The 21,490-nt window shown below is 53.6% G+C and overlaps 1 protein-coding gene across 1 annotated transcript in view; it reads right to left on the bottom strand.

The window, feature by feature from the left end:
- Positions 1–21,490, bottom strand: part of KIF7 (kinesin family member 7) — a 33,820-nt gene that overhangs the window by 2,233 nt on the left and 10,097 nt on the right. The window contains 6 exon segments of the mRNA XM_040642792.1: positions 8,546–8,744; positions 9,467–9,673; positions 10,391–10,606; positions 11,379–11,555; positions 11,705–11,830; positions 12,159–12,356. Coding sequence (XP_040498726.1) covers positions 8,546–8,744; positions 9,467–9,673; positions 10,391–10,606; positions 11,379–11,555; positions 11,705–11,830; positions 12,159–12,356 — 1,123 coding nt within the window.

Raw genomic sequence — 21,490 nt, forward strand, 5'->3', positions numbered from 1 at the left:
AAACCTTTTTTAATGATTCAAGTAATTTGTGTAGAAAAATCAAGAAAATAAAAGCCAAATTTTTAATAGTGGCCCATTAATCCCATAATTCTGAAATACTGTTAACATTTTAGTTTTAATATACTCTTACAGTACTTATTTCTATACAGATGTGTGTAACATAAACAACAAGAAAACTGCAATCTTTAAAATCTTTATAGAAGTTACTTTATACAAACCTTTTTTTCACCCAACATCGTGGTTAGCAGGTGACAGTTTGAGACTTCTGAGGGTGACAGTCTAGTGGGTCAGTGGTTTTTCTGGATTTGGTTTGGGGCCATAGATCATACCCTTAGTAGCTCTGTTACAACACTTGGAAGTTTCAAAGTTAGTAATTTGTCATTTTCCATCCTTGTGTGTATTTAAGTTTTACCCGTTCATGCATGGGAAAATGTAAAAGCTTACATTTCTTCATGGTTACTAACTGGGATTCTGGTTTGCAGGTAAGCTTGAGGCAAGTCTCGAATCAAAGCAACTGTCACTCAGCAGGACAAAATTCTGGTTCCTTCTATTCTGGGTCTCAGCGAGAATACCAAGTGTGCAAAGAGTTTCGCTCATTCCAGCAAGACAAGTCAGGTAACATGCTTGCCCACCTGCCTTCAGGAGTCTGGGCCTACTTGGTGGGGCGTGTTTTTGGGAGAAAAGTACAAATTTGACATTTTGTTTCTTGACACTGGAGCAGAACAGGTATGTCCGTTAGAGGTTCAGGGTAATGGGTAATGCATGACCATCAGTAACAGTGGCTCCTCCCTCTGGATTCCTACAACCGGTCATCACGCTGTCCTGAGAGGCAGTGTGCCACTCAGCAGGGAATCACCCGTTATTTCCAGCTTGTGTTCATGTTCTGCACCCAGGTGTCGAGTGAAGAGTAATACTGGTTTGTCCCTGGTGCTTGTATCCATCATCAGTCTGGATCCTCAGATACGTGTTTTTATATTTAAATAGTTTTACTTGCTGACATATAAAGGCTGGATTATATGCTGGCATTAAAAATTCAGATGGCAGCAATAATTGTAGTTGCTGGCATAATTGCGACAGGATCCCTCCCCACTCCCTTGCTCCTAAAAATTGTCAAATTGTCATCTTGTATGGACTGGCTGTTCTATTAGTATTGGGAGGGCAGGAGCTGAGAAAGAATCACTGTTTTTTGACTTGCAGGCCAAAGAAAGTTCTTCAAACCAAAGTATTAGATTCTCCCAAGAGGCTGCTTTTTGGGGCATTGTCTGAGATGGTCAGTCCCTCAGAGAAGGGTTCAGCACGAATTCAAAGGCCTTTGAAAGCCCACTGGGCTCTGAGATACCCACAGCATATCAGGTATAACATTTCTATAATGTTTAAATAGTGTGGTCTCGAGAGGAAAACAGAGTCATGGCCAAGAAAACCCACTGGGTTACATGAGGGAAGAAAGCAGGCGATCTAATAGCTGTCGGTGAGCTAGGTTGATCCAGATGAATGATTGTCAGTGCATTAGGGTGTAAGGCAGCAGTCTGGGTGAGGCCTTTGGGGTGGGGAAAGAAGCAAATGATTCTCCTCTAATCTGTTGGTTTCATCCACTATTTTATCATACACTATGTACATATCGTTCTGAAATGTGTAGGGATCAGTCCTGTTTCTGGTGCCCACCTGATCTAGTCACCCACGTTGAAAGCTACGAGTCACACGGGACCTCTCCCTCTTCCCGTGGGAACGCCAATCACTCAGTCCTGCCACTTTCATTTACAGACCACATTTGATACCCTCCCCTCCTCCCCAGCCCTGCAGTTCCTGCTCTGCCTCTCACCTCTGCCTGCAACATTTCAACTGCCTTTTTCCCCTCTAGTCCATCCTGCCCCCAGAGGCCAGAGTGGATCTTTCACACTGTACGCCTCCCTTTGCTTTAAAGCTGTAGCGACTCTTTCTTAAAGCAGGGTTTTCTAGGTTTTCCTAAACGGAACCCTTGTGTTAAAAATAATCATCTTTGTTTGGAAACCCGATATACTGCTTAGAGGCTGGGGAAGACACAGAGCTCTGGGATGGGGTTTGAAGACCACCGATCTCCAAGACCAGGTTCAGTCCTGCCCAGAGCCCAGGCATGGGCTCTCAGTGGGCTGCTGCCTTGCCCCTCAACCTTCCCCCCCTTCATAATCCCCTTTCCCGGCAACATCAGGCTGCACTTGGCCTGCCATGGCTGCTGTTCATTTTAGGCACAGAAAACCATAAGGTGCAAAGCCCAGAATTTCCTCTTCCCACTTCCCCACCTTTGGCCTTTATCTGCTGACACCCATTCTTAAAGACCGACTCACTGTTCCCTGTCCCCTTCCTCTGAGTGCTGGGTTAGCAGCTGCCCGCTTCTGTGTCCCACGTTGTCCCCTGCACTGGCGACACTGCTATCATCTGGCTGTGCCCCATTGAACGTGAAATGCCCACTAGACCAGGATCTCCCTTGAGATAATCAAATAAGGTTGTAGACGGTAGGTGTCCAATCTCCTTTACTGTTGGGAGTGCAGAATGGCAGCTGCTTTTGCAGAAAGGAGGAGAGATTTTGGTGGGAGTCTCCCTTCCTGACGGTCGGCTGTGTTGCTGTACCTTACGATCCGATATATTCCACACTGCACTCTCCTACTCTATCCGCACACACAGGGCCCGGCAATAGTGGGGGCATCGTCAAGCACAAGGTTGGATGCAGGTGAACAGCAGGGAACACGACACCTGGGGGCCGCTAGTAGTGAGAGATGGGCAGGAGCTGTCTCCTAGAAAACGGTGGCTGGCACTGGTGGAGTGATACATCGTTAGAGGCAAAGCCTGGTTTAGCTCCTATGCACATTATGAGAATTTTTTGTGTTAGACCCAAGATTAGATCTTCAGCGCTTTGGTGCTAGCAAAGACAAGTGAAATCTGGGTCATGGCTGGAAGTGGAAGCGGTCACTACTGGAAATCCAGCTTTGGTCGCGTCCATCGGCTGCCCAGGAATCTCCCATCTGCCTTTCTCATTGTCTTAGAGGGGCCAAAACTGCTCGGTAGAGAAGATGGGTTATGATATTTAGGTACTAGAAAGAAGCATCTCTTTCCGACTCTAAGAAGTAACGGAAATCTCCAAAGCTCTTCTAAAGCTACCAGGAAGGTTCCCTCAAATGCGCCACAAACGCCACTGCGCACCCCTGAAAGGCAGCAAGAAACCCCCTACAGAAGTGACTCCTGCCAAACAGGTGTTTCAAGGGCTCCTTAAAAGACGCCTCACAGGCTGGGATTCACCATCTCAACCCAAAGTCACTCCTCGGAAGGACCCCTGGCAAGAAAGGAGGAACCTCTCCTCTTGCAAAGAAGATTCAGAGACTCCCAAAAGGCCGGGTGGTCAGCCACCTGGATTTCTGAATTCTACTTGGCCACCTTCAGTGACTTCCAGTCCCGAAAGCACCTCCTGCCCGGCAGCCCTGACCGGGAGTGATGGTCTGACTCCTGTGAGGTCAGCGCTGAGACCGCCTCCGAGAGCAGCAGCCTCCAGGGCGAGGAGAAACCCCTCCAGGTCAAACGCACCACCGTCCCTGTGTCCCCAGGGCGGCTCAGCAGAGAAGGACTCATCACGGAACGGAAGGATGCGCGGTCTCAGTCCCCAGGCTGGTGGGAGCACGACTCTGACTTCTCCCATCTTTCTCCAGAAAATATTTTGCCTCTCCTTAGGTGAGCTTTCCAAGAGTCCATTTCAGAAATTTTCAATAGACTCTCCTCCTGCTGAAGAACTGGATTGGAAAGGGCCCCAGAAAGCACCCCTTGAAGCCTCGTCTCTCCCGTCCTGTTCCCTCCACTCCCGAATCTCGGAGATGGCCCGGTCTGACCTGGTGCCCCCTGGGACCCCTGCTAAGAGTGGAAAAAAGGCAGAGGGGAGACCTCGAACTGGAAAGCGCTCCCTTGAGTGCCAGCCGAGCACCTCTGCTGCTGCTAGCCCAACCTCACATTAGAAAGGACTGGAAGGAAGTGATCCTCTCCTCAGCCTTCTCCTGGAAGACACAGTTACCCTGGGCCTGGCTGCGGGCGTGACTGGCCTATATCCTCTCCTCTGCTTCCTGGGAGCAGCACAGACTATCTCGCTCTCCCTGGACGAAGCAGAGCACCACGACAGCGTGGCTCACGCACTCACGTCACACCCGCAGAGGAAGGTGCGGTGTCGGGGGCGGCGGTGGCCCAGGGCCTTCTCCGTCCAACCCGGGAGTCCTCCTCCCGCCTCCCGGAGCCCGGCTCTCCCCCACGCCGTCCTACGCCCTCGCCCACACCGCAGACAGAAGGCAGCGCCAGGCAGCCACGCAGCTGGGGCCCGCGCGTCGGCCAAATGGCCTTTAAAGGCTGCGCCCCCAGACCTACGAGGTGAGCTGGAGATGCAAGCTTCCGGCCTTCCCAAGCTTGGATTAAGAAGATGCGACCCCAGCTGCCTGGCTGAAGCTGAGCCCCTGAGGAGAGGGAAGGTCCCGGGAGAGGAGAGCTCCCTCCCGTGCCTCGGCATGCCCGGGCCACAAGTCCTCGGGAGACCCGAAGCCGCCATCGTGTCGCCCCCTGCCTCCGCGCCTCGCAGCACCCCGGCAAGAGCGGGGCCCAGACCTACATCTGCCAGTCCTGTACCCCCACCCGCTGCCCCTCAGCACCCCTCTCCGTTTCAGACAGACGGTGTTCCCTGGACCCCGTCTCCCAAGCACGAGGAGAAGACCACCCCGACACCATTAAAGACTGCGGCGGAGGAAGAGAGGCGGTGGCGGCAGCTCGCCCCGACAGAGGCTGCGACGTCGGCACTGACCTTCCTGCAGGTGGGTCCCTGCTCGAGACCGGAGCGAAGGAGCGAGGTGGCCTATGAACTCAGCAGCAGGACTCCCCTCTTGGGGGACTTTGAGCTTGAGGGGGTGTGCCAGCTGCCAGACCAGTCGCCTCCCAGGGACAGTGCGTCTCAGGCTGAGGAAGCCTCCTCCTGGGGACAGTTTGGGTTGGGTTCAGGAAGAGGCTCCTTCCTGCTGAGGAGGAAGCGGAGTGTAACCAAGAGAGTGTGTGAGGAGCAGCGAGGAGACGCAGAGCTTGGCAGGAGCGAGGAGCCGTCTCCAGGTGCCGGTGGGCGGCACCTCCCCTCCATGGGGGGACGAGTGTTCGTTCCAGGTGAGTCTGGCTGGCAGTGTGGGGCAAGGAGGCATCAGGAGGCTGCTTTGTCGGGCGCCGGACCGTGCTCACCTTGTACCCTGGCCGTAGGTTCCCACGCCCCGCCCGGCTGTGCGCTGCGGAGCTGCCTCTCGGCCAGCGGCCTGCAGGCCCTCACCCAGTCCCCGCTGCTGTTCCCAGGAGGACACCTTCCTCGCAGGATCCCGATGCCAGAGGTGACTTGTTCAGCAAAGGTCTTGGAGGCTTATGCGGACCAAACTTGGGTCCTTTGGGGGACTCCGAGTGAGCTCAGGGTTGCCAGGCAGCAGGATTGTGGAGGAGTCGGAAGGCATGCAGTATGGGACAGAGGCTTTGTCCCTGTGGTGTCCTGTGCTCTTCCCAGAGAAACTCCACACTAGCACTCCACTGTGTGGTTAAACAGCTTCTGGAAGCAGTGACAGATGGGGACCTACCACATACCGTGTGTCACTGGAACCCGAGGAGCGTGTGTCAGGCAGCATGGGTGGCAGGTGGCACGCTGGCAGCCTGCTGCTCCCCTGGTGGGGTGACACCCTGCGCTTCTGTACGACGTGCTCTGATTAAGACTGGCTGTTGTGATCTACCTTCAGACTCCAGGATTCCCTTCCTCGACTCCACCTGGGAAAGGACCGGCGAGGGTGCTCAGTGCACTGGGTTAGAAACATCTAGACCGGAAGAGACGCAGGAGGCCGAGGCCTCCGCGGGATGCCCTTCCCCGAGACCAGGATGTAAATCACGTGGAACAGCAGAAGCGTCGGTCCAGCTGAGGGAACTCAGACCGCAGTACTTTGCTTTCTCAAACTGCCACCACCCCGTAGCTGACGGAGGGGTGCGAGCCTGGGAAAGAAGGCGCAGGGCGCTTCTGCACACGAGACGAGGCAGGCAGTGCTGGGGTTAAGTCCACGCGCATGTGGACCTCTGTCATTCAGCCCATTTTCTTCTGTTCCGTCCTCACGTCCTGCGTGCCCTCTCTGCCTTTTCCTAGATGAGGATATGGGGTGCTCCCTCCACGGCCGAAGAATCTCCTTTCAGCCGAGCGTTCTCAGGAGCGCCCTCAGCAGAACTTACACGCGAAAAGCTGATGAGCTAGTTGCGCCGGAAGTGCTGGAGGGGCTTAAACCTACGCATACTGAGCCTGGCCAGAGCCGCTGCCTTCGGGCGGACAAAGCGCTCCGAGAGCCATTTCTGGCTGTGTTGGGAATTCCACGCTCAAGCCTAGAGGAATTCTTACCCCAGAAAGTCCGTGCATCTGAGCCAGGGCCTGACTCATCTGGCCTGCGTCCCCCTGGGCTCGCTGCATAGAAACAGGAATAGGCAGGGCTCCCTGGAATGGAGGAAGCTCAAGACGAAGCCAGCCCGCTCCCCGTGGGCCTGCAGGTACTAGGGCCGGGCCGCTCTTCTGTGTCAGCTCCGGTTCCCACGGGGAGTCCCTTAGGGGTTTTAATCCCCTCCTGGGCTGCATTCCTCCCAGCCCTGCCCCGGTTAGGGAGGGAGGCGGTGCTCTAACAGCCTGGGAGGCAGACGGAGTCTAAGAGCAGGCTCCCATTCCAGCCCCCCGCTCTGAGAGACCAAGGTCAGTCCAACAACCCCTCCCCTCACTTGTGAAGTGGGAGAAAGGGCTCCTCACGGGTCCCTCACAAAGCTGAAGGCCTCCGACAGCAGAATAAATTTCTTACCTTCCCCACGTCATAATAAAATCTTCTCTGGCTACGCGGCATTCCGTGCCTTTCTGCTGAAACCTGAGGCCTCAGGTTGACTCACCTTGGCCGAGCTCCCGCAGTTCCTGGTTCCAGCGTCTCTATCAGCCTGAACCCCGCCCGGCCCCAGCCCCGTCCTCACCGTGCGCGGGAGCACTGCAGCAGGAGGCGGCCGGCGGAGACGGCTTGCTGGGAAGCCTGGGCTAGGGAGCCCGGAAAAGCTTTCCGGCCTGTCGTGTCCTCAGATCGTTCTCAGTCTTGTAGATAAAACCAGAGTCAAAACTCCTATTTCTCCCTTCAGAGATTCTCATTTATTATAAAAATGGTTTTACAAAGTTCTAAAAATATGCCCAGCTTCCCCCTCCCCATGAACATAAGACCATTTAAAACCCAACCCTGTTGCCACTGAGTGTTCTGGGTCCGGCACTGGCAAGCGCCCAGAACGACCGGCACGCACACACAGGCTCAAGACCAGAAGTGCCTTTTGCAAACTCTCAAGCCAAAAGGTGGCAATCTGGTACCGTAGCTCAAAGGAAATGAGGGCCAGGAGTTTGCATATTTAAAGGATAGAGTCCAATTCATTTGGGCTGTAGCGAATTGCTGACTCCAATTGGGTAAAGATCAGGACCGACTGTGCGGTGGGAAGTAAAGACCATCCTTCACAGAAGCGAAGGCAGCAGCCGGACCTCGCAGCAGGCTCCGAGGGTCCCTCAAGGAGGCTCGGCCCGAGCCTACACAGGGTTTTCTGACGCGTCAATCACATCCCGGACTGGCTCTCGCCAGGTCCCTCCGAGGCTTGGCCGGCCCGAAGTTCCAGGGCAGACCCGCCTCGCCCCAGGTACACCCGCCCTACCAGGGCTCAGCGGCCTCCCGAGGCCGCGCCTCCTCCGGCAACTCTGCTCCCTCACCGCACAGGCTTGAGCGTTTCCACGTCAGCGGGGCGGGGCCCGGACCAAGTCCCGCACCTCGTCCCGGGCGCGGGGGCACCGTCGGGGAGGGGCTGCTGCCAGGCTCGGGCGCGGGGGCTCCTCTTCGTTTCCCGGGGCGGTCTGTTCTCCAGACACAGGGTCCTCTTCTCCGCACCCCACTGGGAGTAAGGGACGCTCATTAGAGCGCAGGCCGGAGGGCCCGCCGCCCAGTGTCCCTGCACAGTGAGCAACGTGTGAACCGCCCCGGAAGAGCTGAAGTGTAGCCTGGTTTCCAGGCTTCCCCAACGGCGAAGCCTGACTGCAGGTGGGGAAACGGGGGCCCAGCTCGCTGGTTGGGGAAGAATACCCCTGCTCGGGCCGGCCGCGCTCCAACTACCGAGTTTCTGCTTCAGTTCCTGGTTCATCCACATGTGGCGGCCCAGCTCCTTCTCCAGAGCTTGAATCCTGCTCCGTATTGCCTCTTGCTGTCTGCGAACCCTCACCGAGGTGATCTGGGGCACAGAGCCAGGGGGTGAGGGGCAGGAGCGGGCGGAGTGGACAGGAGCGGCCGAGGGCGAGTGGGCGGGAGCAGGCCGGGCGGGCGGGCGGGCAGGAGCCGGCCGGGCGGGTGGGCAGGAGCGGGCCGGGCCGGGGGCGGGCGGGTGGGCAGGAGCGGGGGCCGGGCCCGGGGGCAGGCGGGTGGACAGGAGCGGGGGCCGGGCCCGGGGGCAGGCGGGTGGACAGGAGCGGGGGCCGGGCCCGGGCGCTCACCTCGGCTCTGCTGCAGCAGCAGCTGCACGTTCTGCTCGTGCTCCTTCTGCTGCACGGTCAGCTGGCGGTCCATCTCCAGCCGCTGCCGCTCCAGCGCCACCTCCAGCCAGTAGACCAGCCTCTGCTGCTCCTCCAGCTGCATCTCCAGCTCGGAGAAGGCGATCTGCTGCTGGTGCTGCTCTTCTCGGAGCGTCACTACCTGTCCCGAAGCCAGACGCGCTCAGCCCCCAGCGCTGGCTCCCTTCACCAGGTCGTCCCCGACCGGGGACAGCTGTCCGGCCGTCTTGCCACCACGGCCCCACCGCAGATGTCACTAGAACATCACCGGGGGGTCCCGCTGAGCCAAGACGGCCTCAGACACCGCGACAGTGTTCGAGGCAGTGATTTCCCAATGACGAGAGTCCGCTCTCAAGATGAGGCTCGCGTTCTTCCCCCACCTCAGGCTCCTCCCTCATCACAAGCTCCTCTGCTCCCAGGCAGAGCCTCGAGCTGCGGGGTCTCACTGCTGCCAGCACTTCTCAGCTTGGCACTACTGACACTGCAGGCAGAGAGCCTGCGGCTGTGGGGGCCTGTCCGGTGTGCTGTAGGGTTTAGCAGCGTCCCTGCCTCCACCCCCGCTCGGTGAGGACCAGAAGCATCTCCAGACATGGCCAGATGTCGCCTGGGGGCAAACCCTCCCTGTTCAGAACCCCTGATCCGGGTACACCGAAGGGGCCAATCGACCAGGGGAAAATACAGGGGGGAGGACTGGGCCTTACTCTAAGAAAGGTCTTAACAAGAGTCTGAGGCAGCCCTGAAGACTGGAGTTCGCCGTGACTCCGTCCCCGCAGCGGGGAGGAAACAGCGCCCTCTCCGCAGCTGCCATCAGACGCCCCCCCTCCCCAAGCACCAGAAGGTGGCGGCCGGGAGCCAGTGACCCACCTTGTCAAAGTACTTGCAGAGTAGGGCTCTGGTCTCCGAGGACGAGAGGTAGCTGAGCTTGGCCATGAGGTTCATCTCGCACTGGGACAGCAAGGAGGCCGAGGCGCGCAGCACCCGCTGGCGGCACGTGATGGCCTCGTTCTTGTACTCGATGGCTGCGTCCAGGGCCTCGATGGCCTCGTCCAGCTGGAACAGCGTCCGCTCCTCCTGCGGGACACGGCCACGTGTGGAGGGGAGGCCCGGCTTCTCGCATCGCACACAGCCACTCCCGGAACGACAGCCCCAGGCAGACAATGCCAGCGCCTGGCCACGAGGCAGACATTGTGTCCCCCCATCCTGAGCAGGCCGTCAGCACGACAGGAGCAGTGTCCCTGCCCAGTATGGCAGGGACAGGCAGTTTCCATTACAGCCCCGACCCCAGGGGGCGGCCAGGGCTCTGAGAGGCTCCTTTCTGCAGCACACCGCCTCTCCCATCATCTATAGCAGGGAGCCCAGAACACTCTATGCCCAAGGGACAGCCAGGCGGGACTGCCACGGAGGCACCAGAGGGTCTGTGGGGTGACATGACCACAGCAGGGCTCTCCCTGCTGCTCAGGGACTGGCCACGAGGTGCGGGGATGTGCTGCTGACACTCATTCCCACAGGCGGAGCCCAGGCGTGGGACATGCAGGCTGACACCACGCAGAACGTGGGGTGCACCCAGGGTCCCGCTGGGCAGAAACCTCGAGGACCCAGCCCAGGTGTCCCAGCCGAGGGGGCCAGAGTCGGCGGCGGGGCCAGGCCAGCATGCCCCGGGCCGCCACCCCCCTCTCTGGAACTCACCAGCGGGAAAAGCACATTCGGGAAGCAGCAGGGCCCAGCGCCGGGCCAGGCTGAGGAGAGCGAACAGAGGAGGGGACGGGGAAGCCCGGCGGCGGGTCTCACCTCTGGCGACAGCAGGCTGCCCCGCCTCAGCTTGCCGTCGATGTCCAGGCGCTGCTTCAGCAGTGCATCCTTCTCCTGGCGCAGGGCGTCGATCTCCCCGCGGAGCCGCTGCTGGCTCTGGGCACTGCCCTGCCGCAGCTGCCCGCTCTTCTCCGACAGCTCCTTCTCCAGGTGCTCCAGCCGGCTGGACACGCGCACGATGTCCTCACTGAGCGCCTAGGGGCAGCACCGCCGGCTGTCACGGAGGGAGCAGGCCCCGTCCTCACAGGGGTGACACAAGCGGCCCCGCCCCTTCCCTCAAGAGGCCCGCGATCCAGGAGCGCTGCTCTGTGCGGAGGCCTGGCTCTCGGTCCTGCGGGAGCTCAGGGAGTGGGGCCCCCGGGAATGGCCCAGGACACCGACAAGCACGGGAAAAGGCACTGGCGAAAAGGGGAAGGCACGGACGAAAGCCGAGCAGACCCTTCCAGGGGCCCGATGTGGGAGGAAGAGGGGGCTCTGAGGGTGACAACCCGGCAGCGCCCTCCCTGCCCGCTCCTGGCCTCCAAAGTGCTCTGTGACAGCAACAGCGGGTCCGGACCCCGGTGGGGACCCAGCCGGAGCACCGGCTCCTGGCCCAGGCTCTGGTTTTGTGTTTGACACACCCCCTTCCCATCTGCACCGCAACACTGTGATTCCACTGGACTGAGGCGGAAACTGGCTCAGAAGCTCCTTATTCGGCAGGGTGGAGAGAGGCAGGCCGGCCACGCGCCCAGGTCTCTCCGCCTCCCGCGCCAGTGAGGGCTGGTCCTCCTCGGCCGGCCCCCGTTTCCACACCTGCGAGTCCTTGTGCTGCCCGCGCAGCCCAGAGCAGCATCATAAACATCGGAGCCTGATCATGAACACCCGGATGTCCTGGAGGCCGGAGGGGTCCACAGGCTACCGTCCTGTAGGACCGAGCTTCCCATGGCTGGACCTGACCTGGCAGGGACATCGCCCAGAAGAACCTCACCTGGCTGGACCGGAGGCGCTTGCTCTCCAGCCCCGTCTTCTCCTGCATCAGGGCCTCCTTCTTGGCCAGGATGGCCTCCCGCTTGTGGAGCTCCTCCCCCAGCTCCTCCAGTGCCCGCCGCTGCTGCAGAACCTTCTCCATCTCCTGATCCAGCCACTTCTTCTGCTCCTCGATCTTCTAGAGGAGGGTGGGGGAGGCAGGGAGGGAACTCAGCTCTTGCCCCGGGCCGGACAGGCCTCCACCCAGGGTGGGAGGGGGAGAACGCGCCCCTGGCAACCCTGCGGGCCGCGGGCGCTCCCGGGGACCTGGCCCGGCGCCGGCTGCACCTGCTGCTGCTCCAGGCTGACCACGGAGCCGTTGCTGCCGCTGCGCCGCTTTCTCTGGAACGCCGCGATCTCTTCCGTCTTGATCTTCAGAATCTTCTGCTGCTGCTCGTGTCTCCGCTCCAGCTCCTGCGGACACGGCAGGTGAGCAGCTCAGCGGCGGGGCCGTGGGGGGTGCCGAGTCTCTCCAGGAGCTGCCTGTGCGCCCCAAAACCCCTCTGGAGCTGGGCTCACCGCCCCGCATCTCGCGGGGACCAGCAGCAGCATGGGCGGCCCGGTGCCTGCACACAGCTCACCTCCTGAGCCTCGCGGTGCCCTTGGCCCCCCTCCTTTTCAGGTCAACCACGCTCAGGGAGCCCAAGCAACCCGCGGAGGAGGTCACACTGCCAGAAGTGGGGGGCCCCGAGACGTGCCTGCTGGCCTCCCTGGCACCCGTGCCCCTCCCCCCCCGTCCGACCTTGACACGGTGCTGCCGCTTGTTCATCTCCGTCTCCAGGCGCCGCTTCTGCTCCGTCTCCTCGCGAAGCCGCCTCTGCAGCTGCCCCTGCTGCTGTCGCATGAGCTGCACGTGCCGCTCGAGCTCCTGCAGCCGCTTCTCGCTCTGGGCCGACAGCGACGCCAGCCGTTCGGTCGCCTGCTTCTTCTCCCGCAGCACCTGCACCGACACAGCGTCCGCTGGGCCACCACCACACCCAACCCGCAACCCGCGGGGCAGGACCAAAGGGCGAGCAATGGATAGAGGGGCGGACGGAGGGGGACACAGGCCAGCTGGTCATGGACGAATGACAGCAGAAGACTCATGACAGTGGCCACTCTGACATTTGCTGCGTACCAGGCACCCAGCAAGTGCTCTGTACCAAGTGATCCTGACCTTCCTAGGGCACAACAGGATTATCATTATCCCCCTACTTTACAGATGAGGAAACTGAGGCACCAGCAGGTCAGGAAACCTGAGCGAGGACACACAGCTAGTCAACGGCAGAGCTGGGATTCCAACCCAACCAGTCGGGTTCCAGAGCCCACGCTCTCGAACATTCTACTGAAGTGTCTCTCGGACACCTGAACTGAGAAAAGGAAGGAAGGAGGGATGGACAGCTGTAAGGATGGATGGATGGAAGGGTGGACAGACGGATGGATGGGATCATAGAAGGGCAGAAAAACAGGCTGAGCAGATAATGCACGGGTCAACAAAAGGCAGAAGGACAAACGGACAGATGGATAAACGGACAGTGGGTCACATCAACTGTGACCAAATGTGTTGGGGAAGGCCGTCGGAAGATGTGCTCACTGGTTCACCTGTGAGCTGGACCCGGATGGTCGGGGCGCCTCACCCCGTCCCCCGTCCTCGGAGTGTGGGTTCTGCTGGCCTTTCCCGCTCCCAGAGGACGTGGCCTTGAGACAGTGACGTGGAGCTGAGAACACTGCACGGCTCACATTACACTGAACCCGGTTAAGGCCCCTTGATAAACTTTTAAGATGTAGCAGGTGAGCCCAAGGCAAGTCGCATCAATAAATTCCCTTTGCTTACTAAACCACCACCTTCGAACCTGGAGCGGCTGCCTCTTTGGCCTCTCCCCACCCTCCACATGCGGGGACCGATTTCAGATTACATCCGGGAAGCTCCCAAGGAGACTGCCACTGAAGAAATGGGCCTCGGGAAACAAGCATCAGGGGAAATCCCGAGCTGGCCATCGACCTCTGAGTGTGGAGGGGCAGCCCCTATTGTCAGATGCTTATGGATGGCATGACTGGGGGACACCTTGAAAATGCGGGCTGATTTGGGGGATTGTGGGCTGGGGCAGAGAAGCAAACGGCAAGGCTGCGTAGTGGGCCAGCCTCGACTGTGGCCAGTACATGTGGCCGCCGAGGCCCAGCTAGAGGCTGAGCTTGAGTTAGATTTAGAAGAGCTGAGATTAGAGACACACGTGGGAATGCCCCCCAGTCTGCTGCCTTCCGGGCTGGCAGGCAAGGTGGGAAGGCAGAGTATTAAGCTGGAGACCTTGTAAAGCTACAAGGACGAGGGCACAAGGCACCTCCGATCGACATCTGGGCTTGTGACAAAGCCTGGTTCAGACACTACGAGATGGAATCTCTAGGAAGGCGATCAGAACAAAGAGGAGGATGTGGTGGTAACTGATGAGGAAGCAGCCAAAGTGGGCCACGGCTCTGACCCGACACAAAGGAAAATTCTTTTTTTTTTAAAGATTTTATTTATTTGACGGTGGGGGGGGGAGAGAGAGAGAGCATGCACAAGCAGGGGGAGCTGCAGGGAGCCCGATGTGGGGCTCGATCCCAGGACCCTGAGATCATGACCTGAGCCAAAGGCAGACACTGAACCGATTGAGCCACCAGGCGCCCCCACGAAGGAAAACTTTAAAGAGCAATTACCCCAAAACTCCTAGAAGAAAACTTGCATGCTTTCTCTGTCCCTTAAGTGTATAAATCTCATCAAGTCTTCCAAATATAAACACCCCGGGAGATAACCAAAACACTGCCCACGGAGACTACAGAAAAAAGTGGGGGGGAGACCTTTTGCAAACTGCTCTAGCAGTTTCCTTGCCCCAAGTCCAGTCCACAGCCTCCGGAAGACGGAGAGTATCTATCAGTAAAAGCTTCAGCCACGTGAGCGGGCACTGATTCACGGCTAGAGCGTTGCAGTGAAAGCTGAATGGGTATGGGAAATTGCAGGAGGGATGGAGGAAGACGGGGAAGTAGGAGGACCCGAGGCTCTCCTCATCCCAGGGCAAAACTAGATAACGCTCGCCTCGGTACAAACGATCCAGAAAACGACCCGAGAATGGCAGAACAGACTTCACAACTGAATGTAGAGAAGAGGCACATCGAAGACGGCGGGAAGGGTGGAGCCGTGGATGCTAACTGGACCACAGGACTGTCCGCAGGAGGGATGGGACGGATGCCAAGGAAGTGGAGAAGGGAGAGAAACAGACCTCACACCAGGGAGCCCGCATGGGAGCCAATCACCAGAGCATTTGGCTTTGAAAACCAGAGGGGCCAAATTTCCAGAGTTCTTACAACTAGCACGTAGCGGGATTTCAAGCCTGGAACTACAAACCTCAGCCGGCTCAGCTCAGGGAGGGCCCTGAGGCCACAGGAAGTGAGTCCCCGCCGTTAAAGAGACAGCACAACACAGGAGCCATGGAGATACAGCACAGAAGCAGGAGTCTGAAAAATGCCGTGCACAGGGGAGGGAGAGTAATTCACTAACCTCAGGGATGTTCTGGAGGGACAGAGGGCACTGGGAGACTCCCCCAGGAACAAAGGAGCTGGAAGAACCCTCACCCTCTTCTGCCCCCCCCCCCCAGCATCAATGCTCGGCCATTTGCAGGAATCCGGCAGCACCAATACCCGCTAATTAACTCACGTACACGGAGCCCCGTCCCGTCCCACCATGCTCCAGCGGATCTGCTCCCTGCAGCCCGGCCCGCCTGAGTCCCGGTGAGACAGGGGTGCTCTCCCAGAAGGAAGGAGCAAACCTTGCAAACTCTCTCTGCCCCATTCCTTACAGATCCGCCTCCTCCAATGCCACGGTCAGTCCTGGTCATGGCGGCAGGTTCCCTCGCACAAGAGCACCGGCCCTCGAACCTTGCTGAGGCTGATGCCCCGCCCCTGTGCACGTTGCAGCTCCGCCCCCACCAACACGCTCTTGGCGGGAGCCCATCCAAAGCCAGGCCACAAGCGCGGCGGTGTGCCAACGGCCCTGACAGAAGCCAGCACCACTCCAAAGCGACTCTTGCCCCAGGGAGAGGGACATAGAACCACACACACCAGTCAGACTGCGGCCCCAGCAGTGGGCTGGGGGCAGACGTCTGGTCTGACCACAGGCTGTGCCCACCAATAAAAGCTGCTGGGAGGAAAACACAGGAAAAGGGCCCTGCAGTTCGGAGCTGCCACAGCTCTGGCCAATGCCTAGTCTGACTCAAGTCAAGCCCAGGGTGGTCCCAGAATGGCCCACTACCAGCACAAGCACCAAACCCTGGCCACGACAGGCAAAGAGAGCCACTGCAGACGACCAGACTGATGGCAAAAGTGCCTCAGCCACACGCTAGGGTGCCTACCACACACATACGAGACATTTCGGAAACGCCAGGTTCTGGGGAACAGGGGACACCGCACTGCAGGGCTCTATAGGACCTCTTCCTCATGAGGCCGCTACTTTCAAGAGCGGGAGCTGTAGCTGACTCTCTGAACACAGAGAAACAGACAGAGTTAGACAAAATGAGGAGACAGAGGAATATGTCCCAAATGTAAAAACAGAACAGAAATCACAGCAAAAGACCAAAGTGAAACAGAGATAAGGAATATGCCTGATAGAGAATTTAAAGTAACAGTCATAAAGACACTCACTGGACTTGAGAAAAGACTGAAGGACATCAGGGAGGCCCTTAACAAAGAGATTAAAAGAGAACCAGATAAGAACAGAATAAATGAAACTGAAAAGACACTACAGAGAATAAATAGACTAGAAGAAGAATGGATGAGGACAGAATAATGGAAAGTAATCAAGGTGAGCATGTGAGAGAAAAAAATATAAGCAAAATGAGAATGGACTTAGGGAACTCAGCAACTCTATCCAGTGTAATAACATTTGCATTATAAGGATCCCAGAAGGAGAAGATGGAGAAAAGAGCACAGAAAGTCTATTTCAAGAAATAACAGCTGAAAACTTCCTTAATCTGGGGAAGGAAACATATCCAGATCCAGGAGGCACAGAAACTCCCCCAACAAAATCAACCCAAGAAAGCCCACAACAAAACATTTAGTAATTAAAATGGCAAAAAGTAGTGATAAAGAGAGAATTTTAATAGCAGTTAAGAGGGGTACCTGGTGGCTCAGTCAGTTAAGCATCTGCCTTCGGCTCAGGTCTTGGTCCCTGAGTCCCAGGATTGAGCCCCACATCTGGCTGCCTGCTCAGTAGAGAGCCTGCTTCTCCCTCTCCCTCTGCCTCTCCCCCGACTCATGTTCTCTCTCATTCTCACTTGCTTGCTCTCTCTCGCAAATAAATAAAATCTTTAAAACATAAATAAAATAAAATAAAAACAGTTAAGAGAAAACAGTTACATACAAGGAAAACCCCTAAGGCTATCAACGGATTTTTCAGCAGAAACTTTGCAGGTCAGAAGAAAGTGGCCTCCTAAAATAGAAGGAGAGATAAACAATTTCCCAGGCAAACAAAAGCTAAAGGAGTTCATGACCACTAAACCAGCCCTGCAAGAAATGTTTCAGGTGACTCTGAGTGGAAAGGAAAGACCATGAGTAAGAGTAAGAAAAGTAGCAAGTATAGGGGCGCCTGGGTGGCACAGCAGTTAAGCGTCTGCCTTCAGCTCAGCACATGATCCCGGCGTTATGGGATCGAGCCCCACATCAGGCTCCTCTGCTATGAGCCTGCTTCTTCCTCTCCCACTCCCCCTACTTGTGTTCCTTCTCTCGCTGGCTGTCTCTGTCTCTGTCAAATAAATAAAAATTAAAAAAACTTAAAAAAAAAAAAAAAGAAAAGTAGCAAGTATGAAAGCAGTAAAAAATAAGTCGATCTGTAAAAATCAACGAAGGGACACCATATACCTAAAACATGGAAGGGAGAAGAGTAAAGAATGGGTTCAAACTCAACCCACCATCAACTGAAGATAGACTGCTCCATGCAGAAAATATTATACACAAATGTATTGGTAATGATGAATCAAAAACCCATGATAGATATATATATATGTATATATCTGACATATAAAACATATATATATATTTTTATATATAGATATATAAAAATATATAAACAGATATATAAAAAAATGAAGAGAAAGAAATCTATCATTAAAGCCAGCAAACCAAGACAGAAGTGAGCAAGAGAATAAAGGAACCAAGAGGAACTACAAAAAATAACTCAAACAAGGAACAAAATGGCACTAAGTACACGCCTGTCAAGAATTACTTTGAACCTAAATGGACTAACTGCTCCAATCAAAAGACATACAGTGACAAGATGGATTAAAAAAACAAGACCCATCTATACGCTGCCTATAAGAAACTCATTTCAGACCAAAAGACACTTGCAGATTGAAAGTGAGGGGATGGAGAACATTTATCATGCAAATGGATGTGAAAAGACAGCCAGGGTAGCAATACTGATACAGGACAAAATAGACTTTAAAACAAAGACTGTAACAAGAACAAGGAAGGACACTATATAATAATGAGGGGGACAATTCAACAAGAAGATATAACAATTGTAAATATTTATGCAGCCAATATGGGAGCACCCAAATCTATAAAGCTGCTAATAACCAACAAAAGTAATCGATAGTAATACGATAATAGTAGGGGACTTTACCACCCCATTTACAGCAATGGACAGATCATCCAAACAGAAATCAACAAGGAAACAGTGGCTCTGAATGACACACTGGACCAGAAGAGCTTCAACTGACGTATTCGGAACATTCCATCCTAAAACAGCAGGACACATATTCAAGTGCACATGGAACATTCTCCAGGATAGACCACATATTAGGACACAAAATAAATCTCAACAAATTCAAAGAGATCGAAGTCATACACTGTGCACCCTGACCACAGCGCTATGAAACCAGAAATCAACCACAAGAAAAAAATCTGGAAAGAGCACAAATATGTGGAGGGTAAATATGCTACCAGACAATGGACAGGTCAGCCAAGAAACCAAAGAGGAATCAAAACATACACAGAGACAAATGAAAATGAAAAACAACGGTCCAAAATCTTTGGGAAGCAGCAAAAGCAGTTCTAAGAGGGAAGTTTGTAGCAATACAGGCCAACCTCAAGGAGCAAAAAAATCTCAAACAACTAACCTTACACCTAAAGGAGCTGGAAAAAGAACAAACAAAACCCAAATCCAGCAGAAGGAAGGAAACAATAAAGATTAGAGCAGAAATAAGTGATATAGAAACTAAGGAAACAGAACAGATCAATGAAACCAGGAGCTTGTTCCTTGAAAAGATCAACAAAATTGATAAACCTTTAGTCAAACCTATCCTAGCCAAAAAAAAAAAAAAAAGAAAAGAAAAGAAAGAAAAAGAGAGACAGAGAGGACTCAAAATCAGAAATTAAAGTGAAATAACCAACAGCACAGAAATACAAAGGACTGTAAGAGAATATTATGAAAAATGATATGCCAACAAATTGAACAACCTAGAAGAAATGGATAAATTCCTAGAAACATAACTTCCTGAAACTGAACCTGGAATAGAAAATTTGAACAGACCGATTATCAGCAATGAAATTGACTTGGTAATTAAAAAACTCCCAACTAACAGAAGTCCAGGACAGATGAATGCTACCAAATGTTTATTTATTTTTAAAGATTTTATTTTAGAGAGAGAGAGAGAGCACGAGCAGGGGGAGGGGCAGAGGGAGAGGAAGATAAGAAGATGACCTGCTGAGCAGGGAGCCTGACACAGGGCCTGATCCCAGGACCCCGAGATCATGACCTGAGCCAAAATCAAGAGTTGAACACTTAACCAACTGAGCCACCCAGGTGCTCTTCTACCAAACATTTAAAGAGAGTTAATAAAGAGAGTTCTCAAACAATTCAAAAAAATAGAAGTACGGAATCTTCTAAATCCATTCTATGAAGCCAGCACTACCATGATACTAAAACCAGATAAAGACACTACCAAAAAAGAGAATTACAGGCCAATATCTCTGATGAACATAGATGCAAAAATCCTCAACAAAGTACTAACAAACTGAATCCAACAACACATTAAAAAAATCATTTACCACGATCAAGTGGGATTTATTCCCAGGATGCAGGGGTGGTTCAATATCTGCAAATCAATGTGCTGCATCACATCAATAAGAGAAAGGATAAAAACCACATGATCATTTTAATAGATGCAGAAAACACATTTGACAAACTACGACATCCATCCATGATAAAAACCCTCAATAAAAGTAGGTTCAGAGGAAACAAACGTCCACATAAGAAAGGCCATATATGATAAACCCACAGCTAACATCATACTCAATGCTGAAAAACTGAGAACTTTTCGGGAACAAGACAAGGGTGTCCACTCTCATCACTTTTATTCAACACAGTACTAGAAGTTCTAGCCATAGCAATCAGACAAGAAATAAAAAGTATCCAAATTGGTAAGCAGGAAGTAAAACTGTCACTATACGCAGATGACATACTATATACAGAAAACCCTAAAGACTCCACCAAAAAAACTATTAGAACTGATAAATGAATTCAATAAACTTGCAGGATACAAAATCAATGTACAGAAATCTGTTGCATTTCTTCACATTAATAATGAAGCAGCAGAAAGAGAAATTAAGAAAACAATTCCATCTACAATTGCACCAAAAATAATAAAATATCTAGGAATAAACCTACCCAAAGAGGTGAAAGGTGTGTACTCTGAAAACTACAAAACACTGATGAAAAAAACTGAAGATGACATAAATGGAAAGACAGTCCGTGCTCACGGACTAGATGAACAAATATCGTTAAAACGTCTACACCGCCCAAAGCAATCTATAGATTCAATGCAATCCCTATCAAAATACCAACTGCATTTTTCACAGAGTTAGAATAAACAATTCTAAAATGTGTATGGAACCCCAAAAGACCCCCAAATAGCCAAAGCAATTTTGAAAAAGAAAAAGCTGGAGGTATCACAATCCTGGATTTTGTGTTTTGTTACAAAGCTGTAGGAATCAAAACGGTATGGTACTGGCACAGAAACAGACACACAGGGGCGCCTGGGAGGCTCAGTGGGTTGAGCATCCTACTCTTGCTTTTGGCTCAAGTCATGATCTTAGGGTCCTGGGATCAAGCCCCATGAGGGGCTCCACACTCAGTGGGGAGTCTGCTTGAGGATTTCTCTCTCTCCCTCTGTCCCTCCCACTTGTGCATGCATGCACGCTCTCGCAAATAAATCTTAAAAAAAAAAAAAAAAGACACACAGATCAACAAAACAGAATAGAAAGCCCAGAAATAAACCATGCTTATGGGGTTAATTATTTTTGACAAAGGAGGCAAGAACATCCAATGGGAAAAAGCCTCTTCAACAACTGGTGCTGGGTAGACTGGACAGCCACGTGCAAAAGAATGAAACAGGACCACTTTCTTATATCACACACAAAAATAAACTCAAAATGGAGTAAGGACCTAAATGTGAGACCCAAAACCATAAAAATCCTAGAAGGAAGCACGGACAGTAACTTTTCTGACAACGGCTGTAGCAACTTTTTTCTAGATCTGTCTCCTGCGGCAAGGGAAATAGAAGCAAAAATTAACTGTTGGGACTACATCCAAATAAAGAGCTTCTGCACAGCAAATGAAACACCCAACAAAACTAAAAGGCGACCTGGGGAACGGGAGAAGATATTTGCACATGACACATCCAATAAGGGGTTAGTATCCAGAATATATGAAGAACTTATACAACTCAACACCAAAAAGACAAATAATCCAATTAAAAATGGGCAGAAGACATGAACAGACATTCCTCCAAAGAAGACATGCAGACGGCCAACACACACATGAAAAAGGTGCTCAGCGTCGCTCATCCTCGGAGAAATGCAGGTCAAAACCACAATGAGGTATCACCTCACAGCCGTCAGAATGGCTAGAATTAAAAAGACAAGAAATAAGTCTAAATAAGGAGGGGGGAGGAAGAACACTCGTGAATCCTTGCTGGGAATGCAAAGCAGTGCAGCCACTAAGGAAGACAGCACGAGGGTCCGCAAAAAATTAAAAACAGAAATACCATAGAATCCAGAAATCGGTAT

This window comes from Ursus maritimus, unplaced genomic scaffold, assembly GCF_017311325.1.
Source record: "Ursus maritimus isolate PB19 unplaced genomic scaffold, ASM1731132v1 scaffold_27, whole genome shotgun sequence".
In the NCBI taxonomy this organism is placed as follows: domain Eukaryota; kingdom Metazoa; phylum Chordata; class Mammalia; order Carnivora; family Ursidae; genus Ursus; species Ursus maritimus.